The following is a 22,330-nucleotide window of genomic DNA, read 5'->3' as shown; positions in this document are numbered from 1 at the left end:
ATCTATAGTGTCAAGTTTAAGTGGATTCTTGTCTTCCTCACCAATAGTACGTTAAAAATCAATGATGGTTTAGTTTGCTTCATGTTTATGCCCATATAGCCTTTTCTCCTCTGGAGTTCAAGTTCCTTCTCCTCTTCCTCTCCCTCCTCCCTTCCAACAGTGCCTAATACCAAGTAAGTACAATATGCCTCAAGGTGCTTCTAAGCTCTCAATCACACAATCAATAGAAGCCTCTCCACTCTAGGCTAGCTGCAATCTGCACCGAATCCCCTATTACCTTCCTTCTTGGTTTATTGCCTCATTGTGCTGGATTATTTCTATAAATAGCTTAAGGTGTAGCACAGGAGGTCAATTTTTCAAATTTCTTTGTGTACAAAATATCTTCTTCAGCCTCCACTTATGACTGATAGTTTGGCTGGATACAAACCCCTAGGGTGAAAATTATGTGCCTGAAAAACTTTGGAGGTATCTTTCTAATGCCTTCCAGGATGCATGGTGCTGATGACAAGTATGATAAGGTCAGATTTTAACTCTTTTTTTTTTTTTTTTTTTTTTTTGCAGTACGCGGGCCTCTCACTGTTGTGGCCTCTCCCGCTGCGGAGCACAGGCTGCGGACGTGCAGGCTCAGCGGCCATGGCTCACAGGCCTAGCTTCTCCGCAGCATGTGGGATCTTCCCCGACCGGGGCACGAACCCGTGTCCCCTGCACCGGCAGGCGGACTCTCAACCACTGCGCCACCAGGGAAGCCCTTAACTCTTTTTTTTAGGTGGGCGGTATTTTTCTCTTGGGAATGGATGTATCCTCTCAGTATTTTATTCTATTTTAATTTATTTTTTCAGTATTTTAATGTTTCACAATGAAGGGTGCCTAGGTATGAGTCTATTCTTGCTCATTTTGTGTAACTATTTTCAGTCTGAGGCCTGATGTCTACTTTCAGCTGTGGGGAATTTTGTTGCCCTTTGACAGCTTCCTTCCATTTTTTTTCTGGGTCTGGAGTATCTAATAGTAACATGTTGGATCTCCCAGATGCAGCCTCTCTAACATATTTCTATCACATTTTCCATTATGTCTTTCTTCTTTATATACTGAGAAATGTTTTAAATTCCTACTGAATTTATTTCAGCAACCATATTTTCATTTCCAAGAGACCTCTCTTGCTTTCTGACCATTCTCTTTTTAATTAACACCCTAATCTTATTTTATAGTTGCTAGCTCTTTTTAAACCTCTCTCAGGATACTAATTAGGGTTTTTTCTTAAATTATTTTGTTCCCTAAATTGTCCCTGGTCCTACTAGGATACGTTTTCACTCTTTTTCCCCCTCTCATGTTGGAAGCTTTACTCAACTATCAGGCAAATGACAGTTACTTTCTATTTAAGAATGAGTGCAGAAAGCTCCCTGAAGTCAACGATTGATTGGTTTCTTATGCAGGAAAAAGCGGGGAGTAACTGTAATAGGATCTCTCCCAAACACAATTTTCTAGGGTGTAAAAACTCACACTAGCTGCCCTAGTTCTCGCCAGTTTCACTGGTTTCAAAATGAAATCATCTCATTTCAGGAGTGTGAGGGCGGGGCTGGGAGTCCACTCCTCCAAACACAACCCTTCAATGAGCTCCCCTATTTCAGTCACACTTTTAACTAACTCCACCCTCTCTCCTACATGCGCATCTGAGCATGGGCCTACTTCTGCAGGTGGGGTCAGAATCCTCCTCAGTTGCAGGTGTTCACTGTGCATATTCTAGGTGATGCTTTTCCTCTGTTCTACTGCTTCAGTTTCACACTCTTCCACTTGTCTTCCGTCTTTCAAAACTATGTTGAAATCTCTTGATTCTTGTGGGCTTATATACTTAAACACTTTGATACCATCATTGTAGTGTCTTGTGAAAACGGAGAAGAGCTAAAAGGGTTCTCAGTGCCTTCTGAATCTGCTATTCTGTGGTCCAGTGTTTAAACTTCTTGGTCTTCCCCAGTGTCTATCATTGCTTTTAGAAATACAATCTCCTGGTCTATTCGTGAAGGAAATGAATACATCACATCTAAAATGACAAGGAAGGCGGGTTAGATGCTCTAGGGTCTTGTCGTACTCTGCCATTTACTAATAAACCACTACGTGCTACAAATTGTAGGTGCTCATTTATAAAACGAAAGGGGGTAACCCTACACGAACTATAGATTTCTCCTACTCTAACATTTCATAATTTTCTAAGTTCTTTTCTTAAAATTTCTCTATATTATCATTAATTTTAATTAAAAAAATAAAAATCTAACTCTCTTTTGAAAACCAAAGAGTAATTCCCATAGTCCTACAATAATGGGATAATTAGTTCTGAAACCTGTCAAGTTTCATGTTTCATATGAAAAGAAAATCACATTAAATAATTTAAAAAAATTAAACATGAACTTTGTAGCACAAAGACAAGGTCCCCCAAAATGTTGTTCCTTTATTTACTAGAAATGTTCAGCTCTGCATTAAAGTTGAAAAAAAAAGAAACATATTATTTTTGAGGTACAAAAATTTCTTATGAAAATCAGTTTTTCTTTTCTGTCCATACAAACAAAAGTATGGAATGACATTAGAGGTCAGGTTTAGTTGGTAATAGAATGTAGCTTCTTGATATTTTTTATTTTAGGAAAGGAGGATATCAACATCAAAACTTTTTTTTTACTTTTATTTAAAATGAGGCCATATTTTCCTCTTATAAAAACAGAGTTCAACTAGAACTGTCAATTTTCTCATCTGTAAAACAAGAACACTGAATCAGCTGACTATATTCATTCAGAACTCAATTTCTTTATCGTATGGTCACTATCACCTTAGTGATGGGTGTTTAGCTATCATTTGTATCATAAATACGACAGCTAAACACCAGCAACTGATTACATACATCACCTAAATCTAATATACTAAGGTTCTGAGGAAAGGAAAGTATATTACTAACGACATGTTTTGATTTTTATTTCTTAGAGTTCAAATGTCCACCATTCACCTTGGTCTAAGCTTAAGGAACCATTCAAGGGGATACAATGCAGATGGGAGGGGAAAACAGAACCCTCACACAAGCTGTGCCGTGTTGCAATCAGGCTTCCATTTGAAAAATAATCTTCTCTATAGCTTTAAAGTGATAACTTTGTACCTGCAGTGCTTCTTGTTTCAAACGGATTTTCTCTGGCTCTTCCTGAACACTTTCTGAGGAATCATCGGCCTCTTCGACTTCTGAGGAGGAAGGACTCTCTACTGTCACAGTCACAGGAAATTCTGATGGACCTGAGTGTCTGAAGAAGAAGACAGGAAATCACAGAGTTGTTACACTAAAGTGCAAAGAAAGAAGACAAGATTGTAAAAAAAGATAACACAAGCCAGATCCAAATATCCAAATATTAGAGGACATTTAACAAAAGTGATCTGAGGTATCATTATTTATAAATGTCTCTCACTGCTCCTTAGTCTAAAACAGGCAATGACTAAGTAAAATTACAGGAACTTATTTTTGCTATGTTACTGTACAGACCTCTGTTGTACATGGTTAGGATTAGTAATGGGAACTGCCCATATTATTTTATTAAGTTTCTTTCACAGAAGCCAAGTGAAGAGCCAAGGTAAACATTTTTTCTCAGATCAACTTTATACTGCAAATGAAAAATTTATTCTTCACCATCAGACACAAACAGTCTGGAAGAAAATGTAGTTTTTCAGAGGAAAATACATCAGTAAAGGGACTGATGAATAATCAGAAAGTCAACATATCTAAGCTGGGAATAACAGACATTAGAACTTTAAAAAAGAAATCACATACACATACACAACTAAAACTAACCCATCAAAAATTTCATCTTCTCACCACACTTAAGCCAAAACTAGGGTAACAGTAATACAATTCTCCCATCAAGACTCACTGCCACTGCAATGTTGTTTAATAGGACAGTTCCAAACATTTAAAACCTGACCTGGCCACAACCCCATAAAAGTCTACAGATCATAAAGAAGTGTGCTGGGATTATATAACCACGCAGAAGACAAGTCACTAGGACATCATTTTGACAACAAGCAGCAAACCCTGCAGCACAGGAAAACCGTAACAGGAGAACGAGGTGCACACCTCTCTCTCTGGGCATGCAAGGGCAGGACTGACACCCAAGATGCTCTTCTCTCAACCTCAGCAGTGGTGCCTTTCACAGAGCAACTATGCAGTCTCCCAGAACCACTGGGAAGGAGAATCTGATACTGACAGTATTAGCTTGCCATGAGGCCATAAGCGAGGGAATGTGTGTGGCCTTGGTGAGAGAGCAGAGGTTTGGGAGATGTTGCTTTATATTGGCTTTCAGATCAGGAATTTGTACATATAGCCTGCAAACAACGTTTCTTGAAAACATGTGAACATTCTTCAGTATGAGAGCTCCATGTGAGGGGTCAGAAATGGCACTCAAGTTCGTTTCACTGGGTAACAGCTGATTTGCGGACTGGAAAACAGGCTTCCTTGTTTACAGGCATAACCACAAGGCTGCCAGTTGTGTGCCAAATCCACACAACTACACAGTTGCATTGGGAGAGTGACCAAACATGTTTTACATGGATTTATTTCAGAGAGGGAAATGCTTCTTGTAAGGCTCTGTCAGTTTAAAAAGCAAGGAGAATGACCATCCACCTTTCCCAATTCAAGCCCTATATATCATAAATATGATAGCTAAACACCAGCAACGGATTACATACATCACGAGCTTTGATGAATGGAAAGCCCCTAAAAAGATATCAACAAAACGAAGTTAGATCTTCATGTAAATACATCACCAGTTAAACCCAGTTAATACAACTATTTATTATTATGTACAGTATCCACACAGAATTGTGTATAAAAATAAATAAGCTCAAAACAAGGACCTGGAGGGCTCTGCTATGGAGAAAACTGAACAGAATTCAGCTGACTGGCTCGGTAATAACTCTCTGAACTGCTGAGAGACCCCTTCAGTTCCTATGTTCAGGATGCTTGAGATTTCAGTCTCACTTCTTTAAATGGTGATATTAATCATTCTCTAATTTACCACCCTGTGTGAGGAGGATGGACCTGAGATTAAGTGTCTCAGGAAGAAGATAGGAAACCACAAAGTTGTTAAACTCAAGTGCAAAGACTGGGGATTCAACACTATAGTTTATGCCACAGCAATTCACATTACCATTTGCAAAAAAGTAGTCGGTTGTCGAATGGGGATTATAAACATCCATTTAACATGAGCAACTGAACAGATATTTTACACAGTAACTACTTCAAGTACTATTTAAAATCAATTCTCTTTGTTTTCTTAAGCAATTGTTAATCCCCAATTTCGTGAATACTACCAAGTCAGTCACTTGAAAATCATCTAGAGCAATCTATTTCACTTAGCAAGCCTAAAGCTATAGTTCAACCATTTTATTTACTGTTCTGTGACAAAAATTACTCTCAACAGCTATCCCCTGGATAAGGAATCAGGTAAAGCTAGTTTGACTCACTAAATCTGATTTACTGAGTTAATAAGCCAGTTGTTTTAGAAAAGGTCTAATGCATAATTTTCATCCATTCTGTATTAAACTATTTCCCATGTCTAAAATGTCTTTTTGCCCATTCGTACATATCCAAATTCCTACTTCTGTGCTGTAGGGCTTCACGCAACTACACCTGCCTTTAATGAAACTTTTCTCACATGCACAATTGGTGATAATTTTAGTCTCCTCAAGACTCCCACGGGGTTAGCTCTGTTGTGACACTTGAGAAACAACTTGAAACTCCCAATTACTTTTTGTTTTTCTTCCTTAGAGGGCTCATTAGGCAGAAGCCATGTGTGAGTTATCTTTTTTCCTCTATAGAAAGCACCAGAGACCGCTCACATAACAGAAGTTCCAAAATAAAGGACTCTGAATGATTGAAAAAGACAGGGAATGCAAACACGTTACCTGTTGCTTTTTGCACGTTCTGCAGTACGCCACGGCCAGAAACCAGACACACCAGGTGGTAGAGGTTCAGGACCATAACATTCTTTACCAGCAGAGTGTTTCCTTCCATTACTTACAGGTTGCTTTGCGGCCAAGCCTATGTTTGACAAAGCATGAAACGAAGGAATCAAGATGCACCAAAGGTCTACAGAGCAACTGTCACATGTGTACACTTTGAAAGGAATCAAACAGGGACTTGACAATGATGCCAAGGCCATTAAAAAGAGGATTGTTTTGTACAAAGGTTTTACATAAGCCAGCATTTTTAAAAAATATAAGTTCTCTACAGTAACAAGTTATTTTAACTAAAACAAAAGTATTGAGATGTGCAGAAATGCAAAAATAAATTTTTAAAATACTCCCGAAGTATGATACATTTTATGTATTATGCAGAAACACTCAAGTTTACTGAATCTTAGAACACCTTTGGCATTTCTGAATCTCAAGGACACAGAAACACAGATACACCCATGACTTCTGCCAAACAGAATCTTCAGAATTAGACCAAAATTTCAATTTAAGATGAATTTTTCTATGTGAAAACAATAAAAGTTATAAGGCTGCAAGTTGCTGGGTGGTAGGTGAGTCAATGTTACTCTCCTATAAGCCTGTCAACCTTCACTGCTCCTTTGATTTCATACAGAAAACACACAAAAACACAAATGAAACCCACTGGATAAAAGAGTGAAATGTGGAGACTTATCCTATATTTCAGTAGTAAAGAGGCAAGTATCTTTATATGAAATATTTGGTTGCAAAAACTAGACCTACGTGTTAATATTTTATTTACAACAAGCCACATATTAAAATTCACATTTAAATATTTAATTTGAATTTACTGAAAACAAACATCATAGGTTAAAATGGTTATATTTATCCTTCAAAGCTACTATATTTTGTGTTATTTTATTTATTTATTTTAATAGATCTTTATTGGAGTATAATTGCTTCACAATTCTGTGTTAGTTTCTGTTACACAACAAAGCGAATCAGCCATATGCATACACATGTCCCCATATCCCCTCCCTCTTGAGCCTCCCTCCCACCCTCCCTATCCCACCCCTCTAGGTCATCGCAAAGCACCGAGCTGATCTCCCTGTGCTATGCTGTTGCTTTCTACTATAGTTTAGCAACATTAGGATGCAGGGTAAAATGGAGTGTATGTGGTAATATAGGACAAATATTTCATAGAGTGTAGCTTATTGATAATCACCACACGATCCTGTGTGATTTACATGCCTCTTAAAAATATATAGGAGCTCAGTTCATTTTGTGCTATTTTATTGTGTTTTTTAACTTAATTACAGTCAAAAAAATGTTTGTATGCATGTGGTTTGTATGTGTATACCCTTCATTTACTTTCAGAAACGAATGCAAATACATTTGTATTAAAAGTTTTTTAAATTATACTTTTCTTGTTAGGAGATAAAAAAATTTCTAATAAAAGTTCCCATCTTTTTTTAGGCATACAAAATGACAATATAAATGTGACACAATTCACACCATTATTTCACCCTATACTCACCAGGATCTAGGTATATACCCAGATACTGACTGGCTTACCTCTATGTCTCCAAATAACTGAGGCAAATAGAAAAAAAAAGCCCAAGAAATAAAATTACTCTTAAAATAGCTCAATGAGTTTGTATATTTCAGTTATATTTCCACTTTGTTTCATCATGCTAAATAAAAAAAAAACGTTTAACTGTTTTCTTCTCATTCCATGATGCCCTATTATATACTACCAGGTACTAATTTTACAGAATTCCTAATATACATGCTTTATTAATATATATATTTCCATTTCTAATATCATAGCGAAAGTCAACTTAGCTATTTTAAGAATACTGTACACATGATATAAATTTTTAATAATAATATCTAATTAGTGTGATACCACAAATCTTAACTTCTTTGTATGTACTATTTGATTATTAAAATATCACTCTCTTGAAATAACAATTGGCAGACAATCATAAGCTTTTTTTTGACTTCATAAACACTCTTAACAACTTATTTAATACACTATTGTCCAAGCAAGTTGATTAACAGAGAATCAAAAACATACATCTTTAAGTAGAAAAAAAAAAAAGCTGTATTTATGAAGATGTTTACAATAGTTTATTTTAGGTTATTTCCAATTGTTCACCAATTTAAAAAACTGACCAACTCAATGAAACCTTGTGAATACAATGTTAAAAAGTATAACTATGAATCACAGAATTTAAATTTAGTATGAAAAGATAAGGATGGCAAATTATATTGAAGTTATGTGGAATTATGTTTATAGACAGCAGGAAGAGAAAATAAAAAAGTAAATATTGCTAGATAGGATAACGCAATTAGAGGTGGTCTTTTAAATTTTTCATTTTTATGCTAATACAATACCTTTATAAAACCCAAAAATCTTCAAACAACACATTTTAAAAAAATTGTGGTAAACTACACAAAACAGAAAGTTTATCATTTTAACCATTTTAAAGCGAACCGTTCAGTGATATTAAGTCAACACATTTTTAAAACTTTCAGAGGGAACCTGAATAAAAGATGTGTTGTCCATTGGTGATTTTAATGTATCTGGTATATAACTAAAGTCACCACAAAACTCTTTCTGGGAAATTGGCAGATCATAAACATAAAATATTTATTTTGCTTTATATCAAACCTTATTGTTTTGCTGTTTCAAAATTCAAATTTACTCACAAGAAAGAGTCAGTTTCATATTAGATTTGGTTTCACAAATGCTGCTCCTGCTGTTCATTCTTATCACCAAAAAAAGAAAAGACTATTTGTGACTAACGATAATATGTTCCAGAAAATAAAAAGTTAAAAGGTTTTCAATCTGCATTTCTGGGAACCTAAATTAAAGCATCACACAACATTTTCAAAAACAGAAAAGCCATTTGATTTGACTAAAAACTTAGTTTTAAGATGGCAGAAAGTACCTTGATAATATTCTTTTAAGAAAGAAAGAAAAACAAGCCATTAAAGAGAAATTCTTCTGAGCGAACTGAAACATGTTATGTATGTCTGACTTGGCACTCCTTCCATCTGGAGAACTTTTTTGATAATTGCTTTCATCACAGAATGATCTAAAGTAAAATGAACTGAAGTTAGAGTAATTATTTCCCAATGAGTGTCTATTTCCATTTAAAACCAAAAGCCAACTAATTATTGCTTTTCCCATAAATTTAAATATGAAATCTACATTATGTAATTATATACTTAATACCCCTTTGTGTATTCTAATTTCTTCCTCAGAAACCTAAGATGCCATCTTGCAGACTGCCCCCAGTGGCTACTATTTTGGCAGCAGCAAAGGTCAACTTCAAACATTTTGCATCTAAAGTGGCTTTGGATACCTTTGGATTGAAAGTACAGTCTGAGCACTGTCCAGACACTTAGATACCTAAAGGGCATCTAAGATAACAAATCAAAGTCCTGATATTCCCTCAAAAGCTGCTCCTCCCATCAGCCCCCTTTTTCTAAGTAATACCACCCAGTTGCACACATAATCATCAACGACTTGTCTCCTTGTTACTATTCCCTTCATACCTCACAACTAATCTATCTGCAGGTCTTGTTAGCTACACCCTGAAAACACAACCTGAATTCAACCACTTTTCACTTGCTGCAAACTTCCAACCTAACCTAGGCCATAAACATCTCTTATCTGGACCACTGTGATAGTCTCCTAACTGGTCTCCCTGTTTCTCTTCTTTATCCTCCCAAGTCCATTCTCTATACCAGGTCACCTTATTCAGATACTATTTGGATCATGCCTTCTTCCAGTTTGAAACCCTCTACTCATTTAGAATAATCCACATCTTTACTCTGGCCTTCAAGACTTTACAAGAGCAGACCCCTGGCTAGCTCCTTGACCTCATGTCATACCACATTCTTCTTCACTCAGTACTCTGCCCAGATTGGCCTTCTTGCTTTTCCTTAAATACTCCACCCACCTACATGCCTGCATATTCATTGCCCCCTTGTCCTGGAATGTGCTTACCCCAGATCTTCCATGGCTTGCTCCTCTCTTCATTCAGGTCTCCGTTCAAATGCCACTTCTCCAGTGAAGCTGGCCCCTAACAAACCTGTCCAATGGAGTCCTACCTGCCCCCCCCCACTCTTCTTACATTAACATATTTTTGCACTTCCTACTCTCTAAAATGATATTACTTATCTCTTTACTAATTTCTATCTGAACTCCTTCACTAGAATGTAAGCTCCATGAGGGCAAGACTTTTGTCTGTCTGGTTCACTGCTTTATCCGTAGTGCCTAAACCCGTATCTGGCACACAGAAGGTATTAAAAAAATTACTTGTGAAACTGACAAATGAATAAAGTACTCCTTGCAAGAATTCAGAGGTTGCACAAGAAGCAAATAATGCTCTTGGTGGAAGCAGGCTTAGTATCTAGGTTCACCTCTATTCAGAGTAGAGATAAGAACAATTTACAAGTATAAATCACTTTAATCAGTAAATTATCTGCTCAAACCATAAGGGAAGTACAACATTAGAAAAGTACTGTTTTCTAGGATACAAACAATTAACAAATTCAAACAATGTGTGTATAGAGAATACACACTAAAAACCTATCATGAAAGTATGATGGTCAAGAACTCTCACGGTAAAAGGTCAGACAAAAACCAGAACAAATGATCATGAATTCTAGTAGTTCTGGGGCTGAACAACCTACTCACTTAATCAAAAGGGATCATCGCAAAAGCACAGGTATTAAAAAATATTACATGAAAGGAAACTATCATGAGTCATTTAAGTGTTGAGTGGACCATCACATTAAAATAACTGGAGTCTTTCAACACCCCATGACATACAGAAATAGCAAGTCAGACATATGGAACTAACAGCATATGATACAACCCTTACAAACTCTCACTACAGAAGAATGGACACCTGGTGTAACTAACCAACTAGCCAAATGAATACAAACAGCCAGTAAACCTCACCAGTAAATCAAATGAATACAAAATAAAACAAAATGTGGTTATTCTATCAGATTAAGCCAAGATTCTGTAAGAGAAGTCTTTAAAATGTCTATACCCTTTTGATACAAAAGAAATAGTCAGAGATATAGGTAAGGATATATATCAGAGTACTATCTGTAACTGAAAAACTGGACATACCTTTTATACAAGATCGGATAAGCTATGTGCACTGTGGCATATTCATATAATGGAACACTGAAGGGTCACAAAAAAAATGATGCAGTAAGGCTTCCCTGGTGGCGCACTGGTTGAGAGTCCGCCTGCCGATGCAGGGGACACGGGTTCATGCCCTGGTCCAGGAAGATCCCACATGCTGCGGAGCGGCTGGGCCCGTGAGCCATTCCCGCTGAGCCTGTGCTCCGCAACGGGAGAGGCCACAACAGTGAGAGGCTCGCGTACCGCAAAAAAAAAAAAAAAAAAAAGATGCAAATTTACTGACTTGCTAAGATGGTCATACTGAATTAACTGAAAAAAGTTATAAAATTTGGAGTAATCCCACTTGCATAAAAAAGGGAGAGGTACTCATTTTTGTAGTCTTACGGTTTTTTAAAAGTGCTACCAGCCAGTGTTTGTGAGAGGCAGGCTTCATTCACATCCACTCTTGGGGTGGACTACAAATTGGCATAGCCTTTCTGGGTGGTAATTTGGCAATGTGTATGAAAAGTCTTAAAAATATGTCACACTTAGTCATTCCACTTGTAGTACCTTATTCTACAGAAGTAAGCCCGATGGACACAGAGATGTATATACAACGTATTCACGTTGTTTCTGACAGGGAAAAGCAAACTGTCTCAATCTAATTGCAAAGAATTGATTAAACTATGGGACATCAATATGATGGAACACTACATGATACCTCATTAAGTGAAAAAAGCAGGAATATGAAATAGCAAGTATACTACAATTCTATTTTTGTAATCCCTAAGTGTACAAATATATTTATAGAAAACAATAAAAAGACTGAGAATATATACACCAAAATGAACAGTGATTATGTCTGGGTATTAAATTTATAGGTAATTGTTCTCTTGTTACTCTGTATTTTCTGTAAAGAATATATGTAACTCTTAGAGAAAGTTTAAAAGCAACATAAAAGCTATCAGAAAAATGAGGCCTTAAAAAAAGTCCTATCACAACAGTATCATGCCAAAAGCTAAGCATATATTATATTAAAAATTCAGTATTTTCAATTTAAGAATTTACCTCCAAGCCATAAATCCTCACTAAGAGATTCTGCAAAAGCACGAGCACCCAGGTCACCAATGAGCTTGTTGCAGTTCAGAGCGATGCGCCTCAAACCAGGCATACAGTCAAGATCAGGTCTCCTGTAACGAAGACTCTCAGCCCAGGTTTCTTCATGCCTTCTGATAGTCTGACACTTCAAAGATTTAATGGGACAAAATTAAGATGTTTCAATAAGGAAACAGGATGTGCCTACTGAGTATGGCTTATTATGTCAGAGATTTACACACACACATATCACGCATATATGCCAGAAGAATCAAGCTGAGAAATTAAACAGTTCTGCTTTACGAGTCCAGTGACCCACATTCTAGTTGGTCAGTGATTAGATTCCAGCCACTGGATGACCTGTTTTTGAACAGTTATGTAAAGTTGTATAACTCAATTACAGTCTAAGAATTATTTTCCTTATCATCTAAGTCAGGGAATTGATTCTAAATTCTATCATTGCTGAGGCTCTAAATTTCATCATTCTGTCCTCCAATGGTCTCCAAACACCTGACTGGGCAACCCATAAGAAAACTTTTTAATATGCATCTTATTTTTTAACAAATTATATACACAAAGTTCTATACATATAATTTAGGTACATTATAAACTACACAGATATTTTTTAAATGATACAAAGCTAAATAGGTTCTAATATTTTCTTTTCCTAACTCCTAAGGCATTATTGAATTTTATTTATTTTTAAAAAGTATTTATTTATTTATTTGTTTCTTTGTTTGGCTGTACCGGGTCTTTAGTTGCAGCCTGCCAGATCTTTTACTTATTGCATGTGGGATCTAGTTCCTTGAGCAGGGATCGAACACAGGCCCCCTGCATTGGGAGCGCAGAGTGTTAACTGCTGGACCGCTAGGGAAGTCCCAGGCATTATTTTTAAAACTATATTTACAAAATGGATCTTACATGCTACCTAGCATGTGGACACAAACTTCAGAGGCCTGGACTATGCACAGCAGTTTGATGTGCCTTGGGAAGATAATGGTTTGACATTTAACCACAAGTCTTGTCTTAAAAGACATTCAATTCTTTATATTCATAAAATCAATTTTGGTAACAGGGAACACTGACTTTAAATCAAAAAAGTCTTGTTACATTCTTGAAAACATAAAAGACTCAAAGTGCCTTTGACACTCTAAAAGCAAAATCATTAGTGTCATTTTCCTATTAACAATGGCTTATAAAAGCTCCAAGCAGAAATAACAGCAATCACTTACACAGTGCTTAGTATGTGCCAAGCACTATTTATACAAATGAGTTCATTTAAACCTCACAATGAGGCATAGACGTTAAGTGATTTGTCCATGGTCACTAGCTATGAAAAGGGAGAAAGGGAATTTGAACCTAGGCCATTTGGCTTCGGCACCCAGGTTCTTGACTGTTCTCTACCCGAGGGGTCAATGGACTTGCCCTGTATAGGCTCAAAGAATTTTTCAATTTCTAAAATCTAAATTTAAACATTTCCAGCTTTGTGGGCTATACAGTTTCTGTTGCAACTACTCAACCCCCCTGGCGTAGGCTGAAAGTAGCCATAGCTACCATGTAAACAATGGGTTCCACTATGTTCCAAAAAACTTTCTTTACAAAATCAGGCGACGGGCTGGATCTGCCCACCAGCCATAGTTTACCTATCCCTGCTCTGCACCATCAAACTATTAAAAAGACTTCATGTCAAATTATTAAATAATTTAGGTCTAAATACAGTAATTATAACCACTGTAAAGTTGTTAAGGCATTAGTTTAAAAACTGTATTTACAAGTTGCCGATGTAGTGATGTTTATTAGTTTATAAACTACAGCAGCTAATAGACACTTGATTCATTAAAATCTTGAAGACTATAATGGCATAGTTTCTTCACAGCATCACAATCAATGTTTTCAGTAACTAAAAATACATAGAAGTATTATTATGTATTATATATTAAATCTCCTATTTCTAAAATTAAGTGGACTATCTTTACTAAATGGTAGAATCCCAAACTGAAAACTGGTCTTATTCTTTCAAAAAAATGAAAGATGCACTCACAGGTATCAAAAGACAAAAATTAACTGCCATCTGTGTCAATGTATTAATGTGCTTCAATCACATATGTTTTCATGAAAGTTTAAACATAAAATCACCTTTAAGATCTTGGCCATGTAATCTGCTCCCTGCCATGTCAGATTATACCCCGTGAAGTTTACTGTCTTAAGAGTGATAGAGTTCTTTACACCTTGCCAAATAACTAAAAGGAAAAAAAAAAAAACCCACACACACAGTAAGATGAAGAGCCTATACATTTGTCAATCTTGACTTATTTGCTTTTCTTGAGTCAATTGGAGGTTTACAGCCACATTCTTAAAATCATTAACTACAATCTTCCCAAACAGGTAACTGATGAACTGATGCATTCTAAAGCTTGTCAGTAACAAAGTTATTCCAGTTTACAGCAACAGTTTAATTCTATTTAGTACTAAAACTGAATACACTGGATACTGCAAACTTTCTTCCCAACCACTCAGTAAAGTACTACATACTTTTGAGACAAAGGAAAAAAAAAGAAAAACCTAAAGAGCCTAAGACTCTTCCGATTTTCAGTTCCAATGATACATGCCAATCTTGATGATCAATCAGCGATTTAAATGTCAACTATAAACCCAGTATTTTATTAGCTGCTAGAGCAATAGAAGAGGGAGGACCTCAAACCCTCTGTTCCCTCAAATTGAAAGGCAGGCTTCCTTACCCCTTCAGACCACTAATGGACACAGGGAACGTACACTAATGTTTCAGGACCCCAATCAAGAATCACCTGCTTTGTGATTAGGTCCATCATACACCCTGACCAACACCACTGAGTTTGCTGCTCCTACGGGACGTTACATATATTTCCTATTTGAACACATACCACAGTGCATTACAATTATGATTGCAGATAGATGTTCTAACAATTTAAAGAGAATGATGACTTTTTTGCTCTTTACATCTTGCTATTTCCCTTCCCATAATATTTCTTGAAGAGAAACCATAAAAATATAGACAAACACAAAAAACAGGAAATATACAAAACGTGTGGTTTGTGGCTTAACACAAACTTAAGTAAGATTAATTCTGACAGTATCCAGCATGACAAACTTCCATGATACAAATGAAAATGGACCAAGGTTTGAGCAGGTACAGGAGACAATCCACGCATGCACAACACCAAGAAAAGGTAGACAGGAAAAGGTAGACAGACATGGTGTGTAGGAAATCACGAGACCAGTCCGATGGGAAGAGACTTAAACAAGACTGAAACTCACTTTCGAAACCTCCGTCTCCAACTGGACAATTCGCAAGACACAGGTGCAACAAAGTGGCCAAATATTCAATCCCTTTAATAGGGAGGAACAGTTTAAAATTTTATTGCTTTAGTTTGCCCCAAAAGCAACTATCAAAGGTTGGCAGGACACAATGAAGGCTTACCTTTGTTAACATAGTTAAGTCTCTCTCTCTCAGAACTAGCCCACTTAGCTCCAGGTTCCTTAGCGCACCCGATGCACTTACAGCCTTCATGAGCTTTACACAACTGGAAGGTCACATCTTTATTTCTTATCTCAGGAACACGACTTATGTAAACTTCATTTCTGTCACAACCTAAAGCAAAAATATTGTAAAATGAGTGGTTTAAACCATACATTTTATCATCATTAAAAAGCACCTAAATAAAAAGAAAAAAAGCATCTGCTCTGTGCTAAGGATTAGAAACGACTCCTGCCCTTAAAGCCTTCGTTAAGGAGGAAGATGTATAAACTCAAAATTTCAATCACATGAGATAAATAAACATAACCTTTATGCATAGAGGTGCCTATGGAGGCAAAAAGTTATATCTAAGTGACAGCTTCATGAGAACCCTGAAGTAGAATCTAGAAAGATGAGGCTATGCAGAGTTGGAGTAGGAGGTGCATTAACTGCAGAGGGAACATCTGTGAAAAGACACTCAAGCCTGACTCCTGCTGGGCACTGTAAATACTTCAGGTGGGGACGACTAAAGGCCAGGGGTCCAAGTGTGAGAAGAGACACAAAGGAAAATAGAGATGCTGGCAGAAGCAAGCCTGGGAGCGAGCATGGCTTTTATCCCACAGGTGATGAGGCCTGGGACTACCACTGGCTGAGTAAGGGTGCCTCCGCTGATTAGAAAAGGGTGCCCCGCTGCTGAAGGACCAATTAGATAAAGGGAGTGATCCCCAAAAGTTCCCCTTCCTCAGGGCCAAAGAGCCCCATGACGGGGCTTCCCTGGTGGCGCAGTGGTTGAGAGTCCGCCTGCCGATGCAGGGGACACGGGTTCATGCCCCGGTCCGGGAAGATCCCACATGCCACGGAGAGGCTAGGTCCGTGAGCCATGGCTGCTGAGCCTGCGCGTGCGGAGCCTATGCTCTGCAACGGGAGAGGCCACAACAGTGAGAGGCCCGTGTACCGCAAAAAAAAAAAAAAAAAAAAAAAGAGCCCCATGAGGCTTGGCCCAGCACAGTTCAGACTACACGCCTCTAGGCAGGGCAAATGCTGGGTGGCTAGTATGCACTAACTCTGTGTGGGCAAGCCATTAGCAGCATTATTTTAAGCATAGCTTTTTATGTTACAAGATCACTCAACCCGAGTAGGCAGATGAACTTAGAGGAGCTGAGCCCAGGAGCTGCGAAACCACCCAGGAGTTTCTGCCATAGTCTGGGCAAAATGTAATATGGATGAAGAAGCAAATTTAAGAGGAGGCCAAAATCTACAAGCTAGCCCCACTGGATGCAAGACATAAAGGAAGTTCAGTGAAGGAACTCTGAAGAGAATGGGCTCAACAATAAATTTTTGTTACATTCAATGTAAAATATGTGGCAAAATTAAGTACAGTGGGCTTTAAGGTCCCTTCCAGCTCTAATTTCTTTTGATTTCTAACTTATTACTCTGCTTAAGTAAAGTCCCTTCAGAGGTACAATTGAACTGTCCTTGCAGGAGAGATAACAGATGGTGTGAACCCCAGATCCTAGTAAAGGGCCAGGCACACGATAAGTATTCAGCTTTTCGAAAACAAACGAACAATCATTTCCTTTCCTAGATCTTCACACCCTTCCTCTGCTGGCTACTTTCTCTCAGCTTATAAACATCCTCAAATATACCCACTTAAAAAACTCTCAGACCTATAATTCTTTGGATATTCTTGTGGATAACCTAAGTCTCTCCCATGCCTTCAAACACCTGTCCTTCCAGAAAGCCCAGATCTGTATCTTGGGCCCAGACCTGGCCCCTCTACCAGGTCCCTCTAAAGCACTGAAGATCAAGTAAGGTCCTCTCGCCACCCCCAATCCCCCTCTACTGTGCTCTGTATCTCACAAAAAGATGCAGCTGTAAACTGTCACCCACACTTGCTGCCCTCCCTTTTCTAACTGGTCACCAGGCCTCACCCATTCTCTCTCAGATCTGCAAAATCCAGTCCCACCTTTTATAACTTAAGTGGGACCCTTTGATTACAATTCACGCTGCACCCAATCAACTGCCTTCCACATGGAAGTCCCAGGGAGCCTCTAAACCAGAATTCCATTTCACTGTTCTTTGGTGTTTCCCACAGCCTTCAGGATAAACATCCAAACTTCTGACATGACAAACAAGGCCCCTTTCTGTGGGGCCCCACTAGGTTTCCAGTATCAACTCTCATTGCTTTCCCAAACCCTGAGTTCCAGTCCTGTGCCTGAGTTTTGCCATATTTTTTTATATTTCTCAAACTTTGACACACACTGCTCCCTCCTGCCACCCCAGGAGCTTCTACATATCCTTAGAAAGGATGGCACCTCCTCCAAGGAGCCTACCCTGAACTTTCCCTTCCAAGATTCTGTGCTCTGCAAAGGGGAAAGATGGTGGGGAGGGATACATTAGGAGTTTGGGATTAACATGTACACACGACTATATATAAAATATATAGTCAACAGGGACCTACTGCATAGCACAGGGAATTCTACTCCGTATCCTGTAACAAACTGTACGGGAAAAGAATCTGAAAAGGAATGGATATATGTATAACTGAATCACTTTGCTGTACACCTGAAACTAACACAATATTGTAAATCAACTATACTCCAATATAAAATAAAAATTAAATTAAAGAAAAAAGAGATTCTATGTTCTGTAGCACCAGAACTCACTTCTTCCAGAACACTGACTACTGTGCTTGTGTTTACTTGCCACCCAGTAGAAGGGGAGCTTACCTAGGGCAGAAGCGTCATCTCCAGCAGCCCTTGGTTCTGACAACTCATTCAAGTGCCAGGATACTTTACACACATAACCTGCTTAATTAATTCTAAGAACCCACAGAAAGAGTGGTTTTTAATGTCATTTTACAAGTGTGGGGATTGTAGCGAAAAGAAACCTGCCCAGGCCACAGTGAGCATAAGGCCTGGAATTCGAACCCTAAGCTGCCTTCACACTGGTGCTCTTTCCACTATAGGATACTATTGAAAAAAAATTTCTTTTTCCTGAGCCCTGTTTGAATGGAAAGGAAATGAAGCTGGGATATATCAATTTCCTAATCGCTTTGGTCTGTACCAGGCAAAGTCATTCAACACACCAGGTAACATCTGTGCAACTATTAACGACGCTCCAAACTGTGCTAAGTGTTCTACATTGTAGAGTCTACAAGCATTAACAGAGTGCACCCTTGTAACCCCCACAGAGAGTGGGTCCTGTTAAGCCCATGCTTCAGATGAGAACACTGAGACCTTGAAGCCTTAAAGCACTCGGCCGGGGTCACCGAGCTGGCAGGGGTCCTAAGCCGCACGCCCCGTCTAGTGCACGCACACCCGGGCACTGGGCACCGGTTCTAGTGCCCACCCTCCACCTTGCACCATCTAAAACCTCGCTTCTCAGCGCCCACATGAGGGCCCCTGGAAGCGGGAACTACAAACCTGTCTCGCCAAGCCGTGGCTGGAAGAAACTCTGGATACAGATCACGGGCAGAGGGTGCTCAAGAGCGGCGTCCAGTCTATCCCACGAGGCGGTCGGTGTTGAAGTCAGCAGCCCTCCCGCAGGGAAGCGCGAACGGCGGGCAGAGGCAGTGAGTCCTGCAGCGCACACAGGTCCTCACAGCGCCAGAAGTCGGCCACGCTGTCGCGGCGCAGCTTCACCGAGTGATCATGACCAGAGCGTGGCCTCGGGGACGCTGGCTGCGGACACGATGCCCACAGCCGCCTGGCGGTCCCTGCTCGCCTCCCGGCCCCTCGGGCGCCCACCGCCCGGCGGCTGCGGCGCCGCAGCGTGGGCAGGACCCGCGTAGCAGGCGGAAGACGCAGGGCCACGGGCCCCAGCTACGCCGGCCCCCTCCATGCCACGACCCCGCACCCCCGCATCGCCGGCTGTTGGCGCCGGCTTCAACGCCTCGCGAGACGCGGCGTGGCGGTTTAAACTTCCGGGCGGGCCCGTGGGGGCGGGGCTCGAGGACGTCAGTGCACGCCCTGTGCGCCAGCACGCAACCCCGCCTCCCACGGGGACCCGGCTTGAGGAGCAGTGGTGGAAGCTTCGAGACTAGGACGGCGCGAAAGGTAGGAGATGTGGAGAATTTGGGGTTTCGAAAACGCGTTTGCTGACTGATCCAAACAAAAGTGAGACATGATGGTATCAGCGCATTTTAAAAGTAAACTCCCGCTAAGTGTCTGTGCTCGCGCCGCCCAGGAGTGTGCACTTCGCGAGGGACACAGGAGAGGCTGAGCGAACGTTTGCCTGTGGTCCGTTACCTGGTGCGCGGGTGTGTGAATTTCTGCGGAGAGCCCTTAATTTCTGCAGTTTCTGCTGACTTGACACGGTGGTTGGCAAACGGTGACGTGTTCCGTGCATTCAGGACATGATTGTGGTTACTAATAATCACTTTCTTTATTTATTTGTACTGACAACTCCGAGAATTTACTACTGAATATCCACTTTACAGAGGAGAAACTGAGGCGTAGGAAGTGAAGTGACTGAGTGAGAGGAAGGACTCAGACGATTGGTGTCAGTAAATTAACCCTGCAAGGAGGCCGTTAGACTGCAGTGGCTCTAGTGATGCGGCTGCCTACGTAAACCAACCAAAATCTAAGCCTGTCAACGCCTCAGGGTGACGAAAACCGCTGAGGACAACCAGTCACAAACGACCAACTAGGCGTTAAAGCCATAGTAAATCAGTCATTTCCTTGCTTTGCTTCTGCCCTTTTAAAATAAACATCTCTGCAGCTCCTGTGGCTGGAGTGCTCCTCACCTCTTCTGCTTTGTGGTGCCTGAATTGAATCTATTTTTGCTCACATAAAGTGTTAAAACTTTAAATATGCCTCAGTTTGTCTTCTAAGATTGGCCGTAGAAGTTGGATTTGTGTCCAGTTTCTAGAACAGTGGTCGTCCTCTGGTCAGGCCTTAGGCGTTACGTGTACAACGTTCCTCTTCTACCACCACCTTCTGGGTGCCTCCACCCACTACCAGCTCCCGCGCATCAGATCCCCTAGATGAGGTCAGCAATGGCTTTTACATGCAACGTGCTCACATTATAACATCGCAGACACTCCTGTGTCCTCCAGCCACTGTGTGAAGTGAAACATTACCATTCCTGTTGAAGAGTCCCTGGTGTGACCACTTTCCCAAACACAGCCACTCCCCAGCTGACCCTGGACATTTTTTTCATTCGGGTCTGTTTTTCTTCAGATGATTTTCTAGTAATTTATACAAATATGTGAATCTGGATAAACTAATATATTTTACTCTCAATTTCAGGTTGCGTCCTTTGCTCTCCAGCAATCATTGGAGTGCTGTTTTCAATATGTCCACGCAGGGATTCAAAATAACAAAAATGCTTTTGAAAAATAATGTCATAGGTTGACCAAGTGGTTTATAAATAATAGCATACGCTTATGCTCTTAATTCTTCCTCACAACCCTGCTTATCATGGCTGGAATTGCTGCTACCCCTGTGGGGTCAGCTGTGGGCTGGCTGTAGCCGGGCCGGGGGACTGACTGGGCCACATGCCTCTTATGCCCCAGCTAGTAACTGGGGCTTGTGCTCATGGGGGTGGCAGGGCTCCGAGAGGGAGAGTAGAAGCATTGTGGGACCTAGCTCTGAGCTGGCACACCATCGTTTCTGCTGCCTTCTATTGGCCGTGGCAAGTCACCTAACTTCAAGAGTGGGGAAATCAACTCTGCCTCTTGATGGGAGAAGTTGGAATGTTACACTACAAAGAGTGAGGACACAAGGAGTCAACCTGGAGCCATTTTTGCAATTTGGGATGGCGCTTGTTGCCTTCCTCGAGGAGGACGTCCAAAACCATTTTTCAAACATCTCAGGTTCCTATAAATCTCCACCTCTGGTTTGGCGACCCCTAAAAATTCCCAGTCAGTTTTGGTGAGGGGACACTTGGTGACCGTGTTGTCTTTCGAAATGAGTAGTTCCGTTACTGACATTACGTTGCTCCCCATACATTATTTATAAGGTTTCCCTGTTTGTATGTGCAAATTCTTTGTGTGTATATTTTGAGAAATACATTGCACAGGCCTCTTTTTTATTTCTTCCACACACCCTAGAGATGACATAGAGGCAGTAAATGTGTCCAACTTTTTGAGAAATTGGAACAAGCAAGACTTACCTGTATGGAATGCTGTTAACGATGTCAATTCCCGCGACAGTACCTTTCATCTGACACACTTAGGGACAGTTAACAGGTTAAAAGTAGTAAAAGACGCGGATAGAGAGAATTTTCATTATCTTGTGCTCTGAAATCTTGGATTTTCATTGGTTTGAATGGGCCTGAAAATGTATTTTTTTTAGTAGGGTCATAGAAGCCTCTAGCGGTATCCTTAATAAAGCAAGGTGAGTTATAAGCAATCATCCGATGGAGGGTAAATGTACCACACTCCAGTTTAAGAAAAAAATACATTATAAAAGTCTTACCATGGAAGAAAATCTTTATATGATCTTTTGTAAAAAAAGCTTCAAGAAACATAAAGACATGACACCATATTCAGTTTAAAGTCAGTGACTTGTAAGCAAGGCAAAGCAAAGACAGTCTGATTAAGGCCGTTGCATTGTTCTGGCATTTTTTAGGTCTCACCCATTTCTGTGGCCTTTTTAGAACCTAAGCTTCTACGGCACAGAGAACTTCAT

The 22,330-nt window shown here is 39.8% G+C and overlaps 1 protein-coding gene across 11 annotated transcripts in view; it reads left to right on the top strand.

Annotated features, from left to right (window-relative positions):
- The window catches only part of LOC149747821 (uncharacterized), an 80,375-nt gene extending 60,736 nt beyond the window's left edge, over positions 1-19,639 (top strand). For 8 of the 11 annotated variants that reach the window (XM_089921701.1, XM_089921697.1, XM_089921699.1 and 5 more), the window contains one exon: positions 562-19,639. In XM_089921701.1, coding sequence (XP_089777827.1) covers positions 19,090-19,488 — 399 coding nt within the window. In that variant the 5' untranslated portion in view covers positions 562-19,089 and the 3' untranslated portion in view covers positions 19,489-19,639. The remainder of the gene's footprint in view (positions 1-561) is intronic. The other 3 variants (XM_089921703.1, XM_089921698.1, XM_089921695.1) reach the window with 2 other exon arrangements.
- Positions 19,640-22,330: the final 2,691 nt, after the last annotated feature.

Source organism: Delphinapterus leucas, chromosome 12 (assembly GCF_059928025.1).
Source record: "Delphinapterus leucas isolate spDelLeu-1000000601 "Yukka" chromosome 12, BTC_Dleu_Yukka2, whole genome shotgun sequence".
Lineage (NCBI taxonomy): Eukaryota > Metazoa > Chordata > Mammalia > Artiodactyla > Monodontidae > Delphinapterus > Delphinapterus leucas.
Note: the sequence above shows the minus strand (reverse complement) of the source record. Positions and strands in the feature narration are given on the sequence as shown.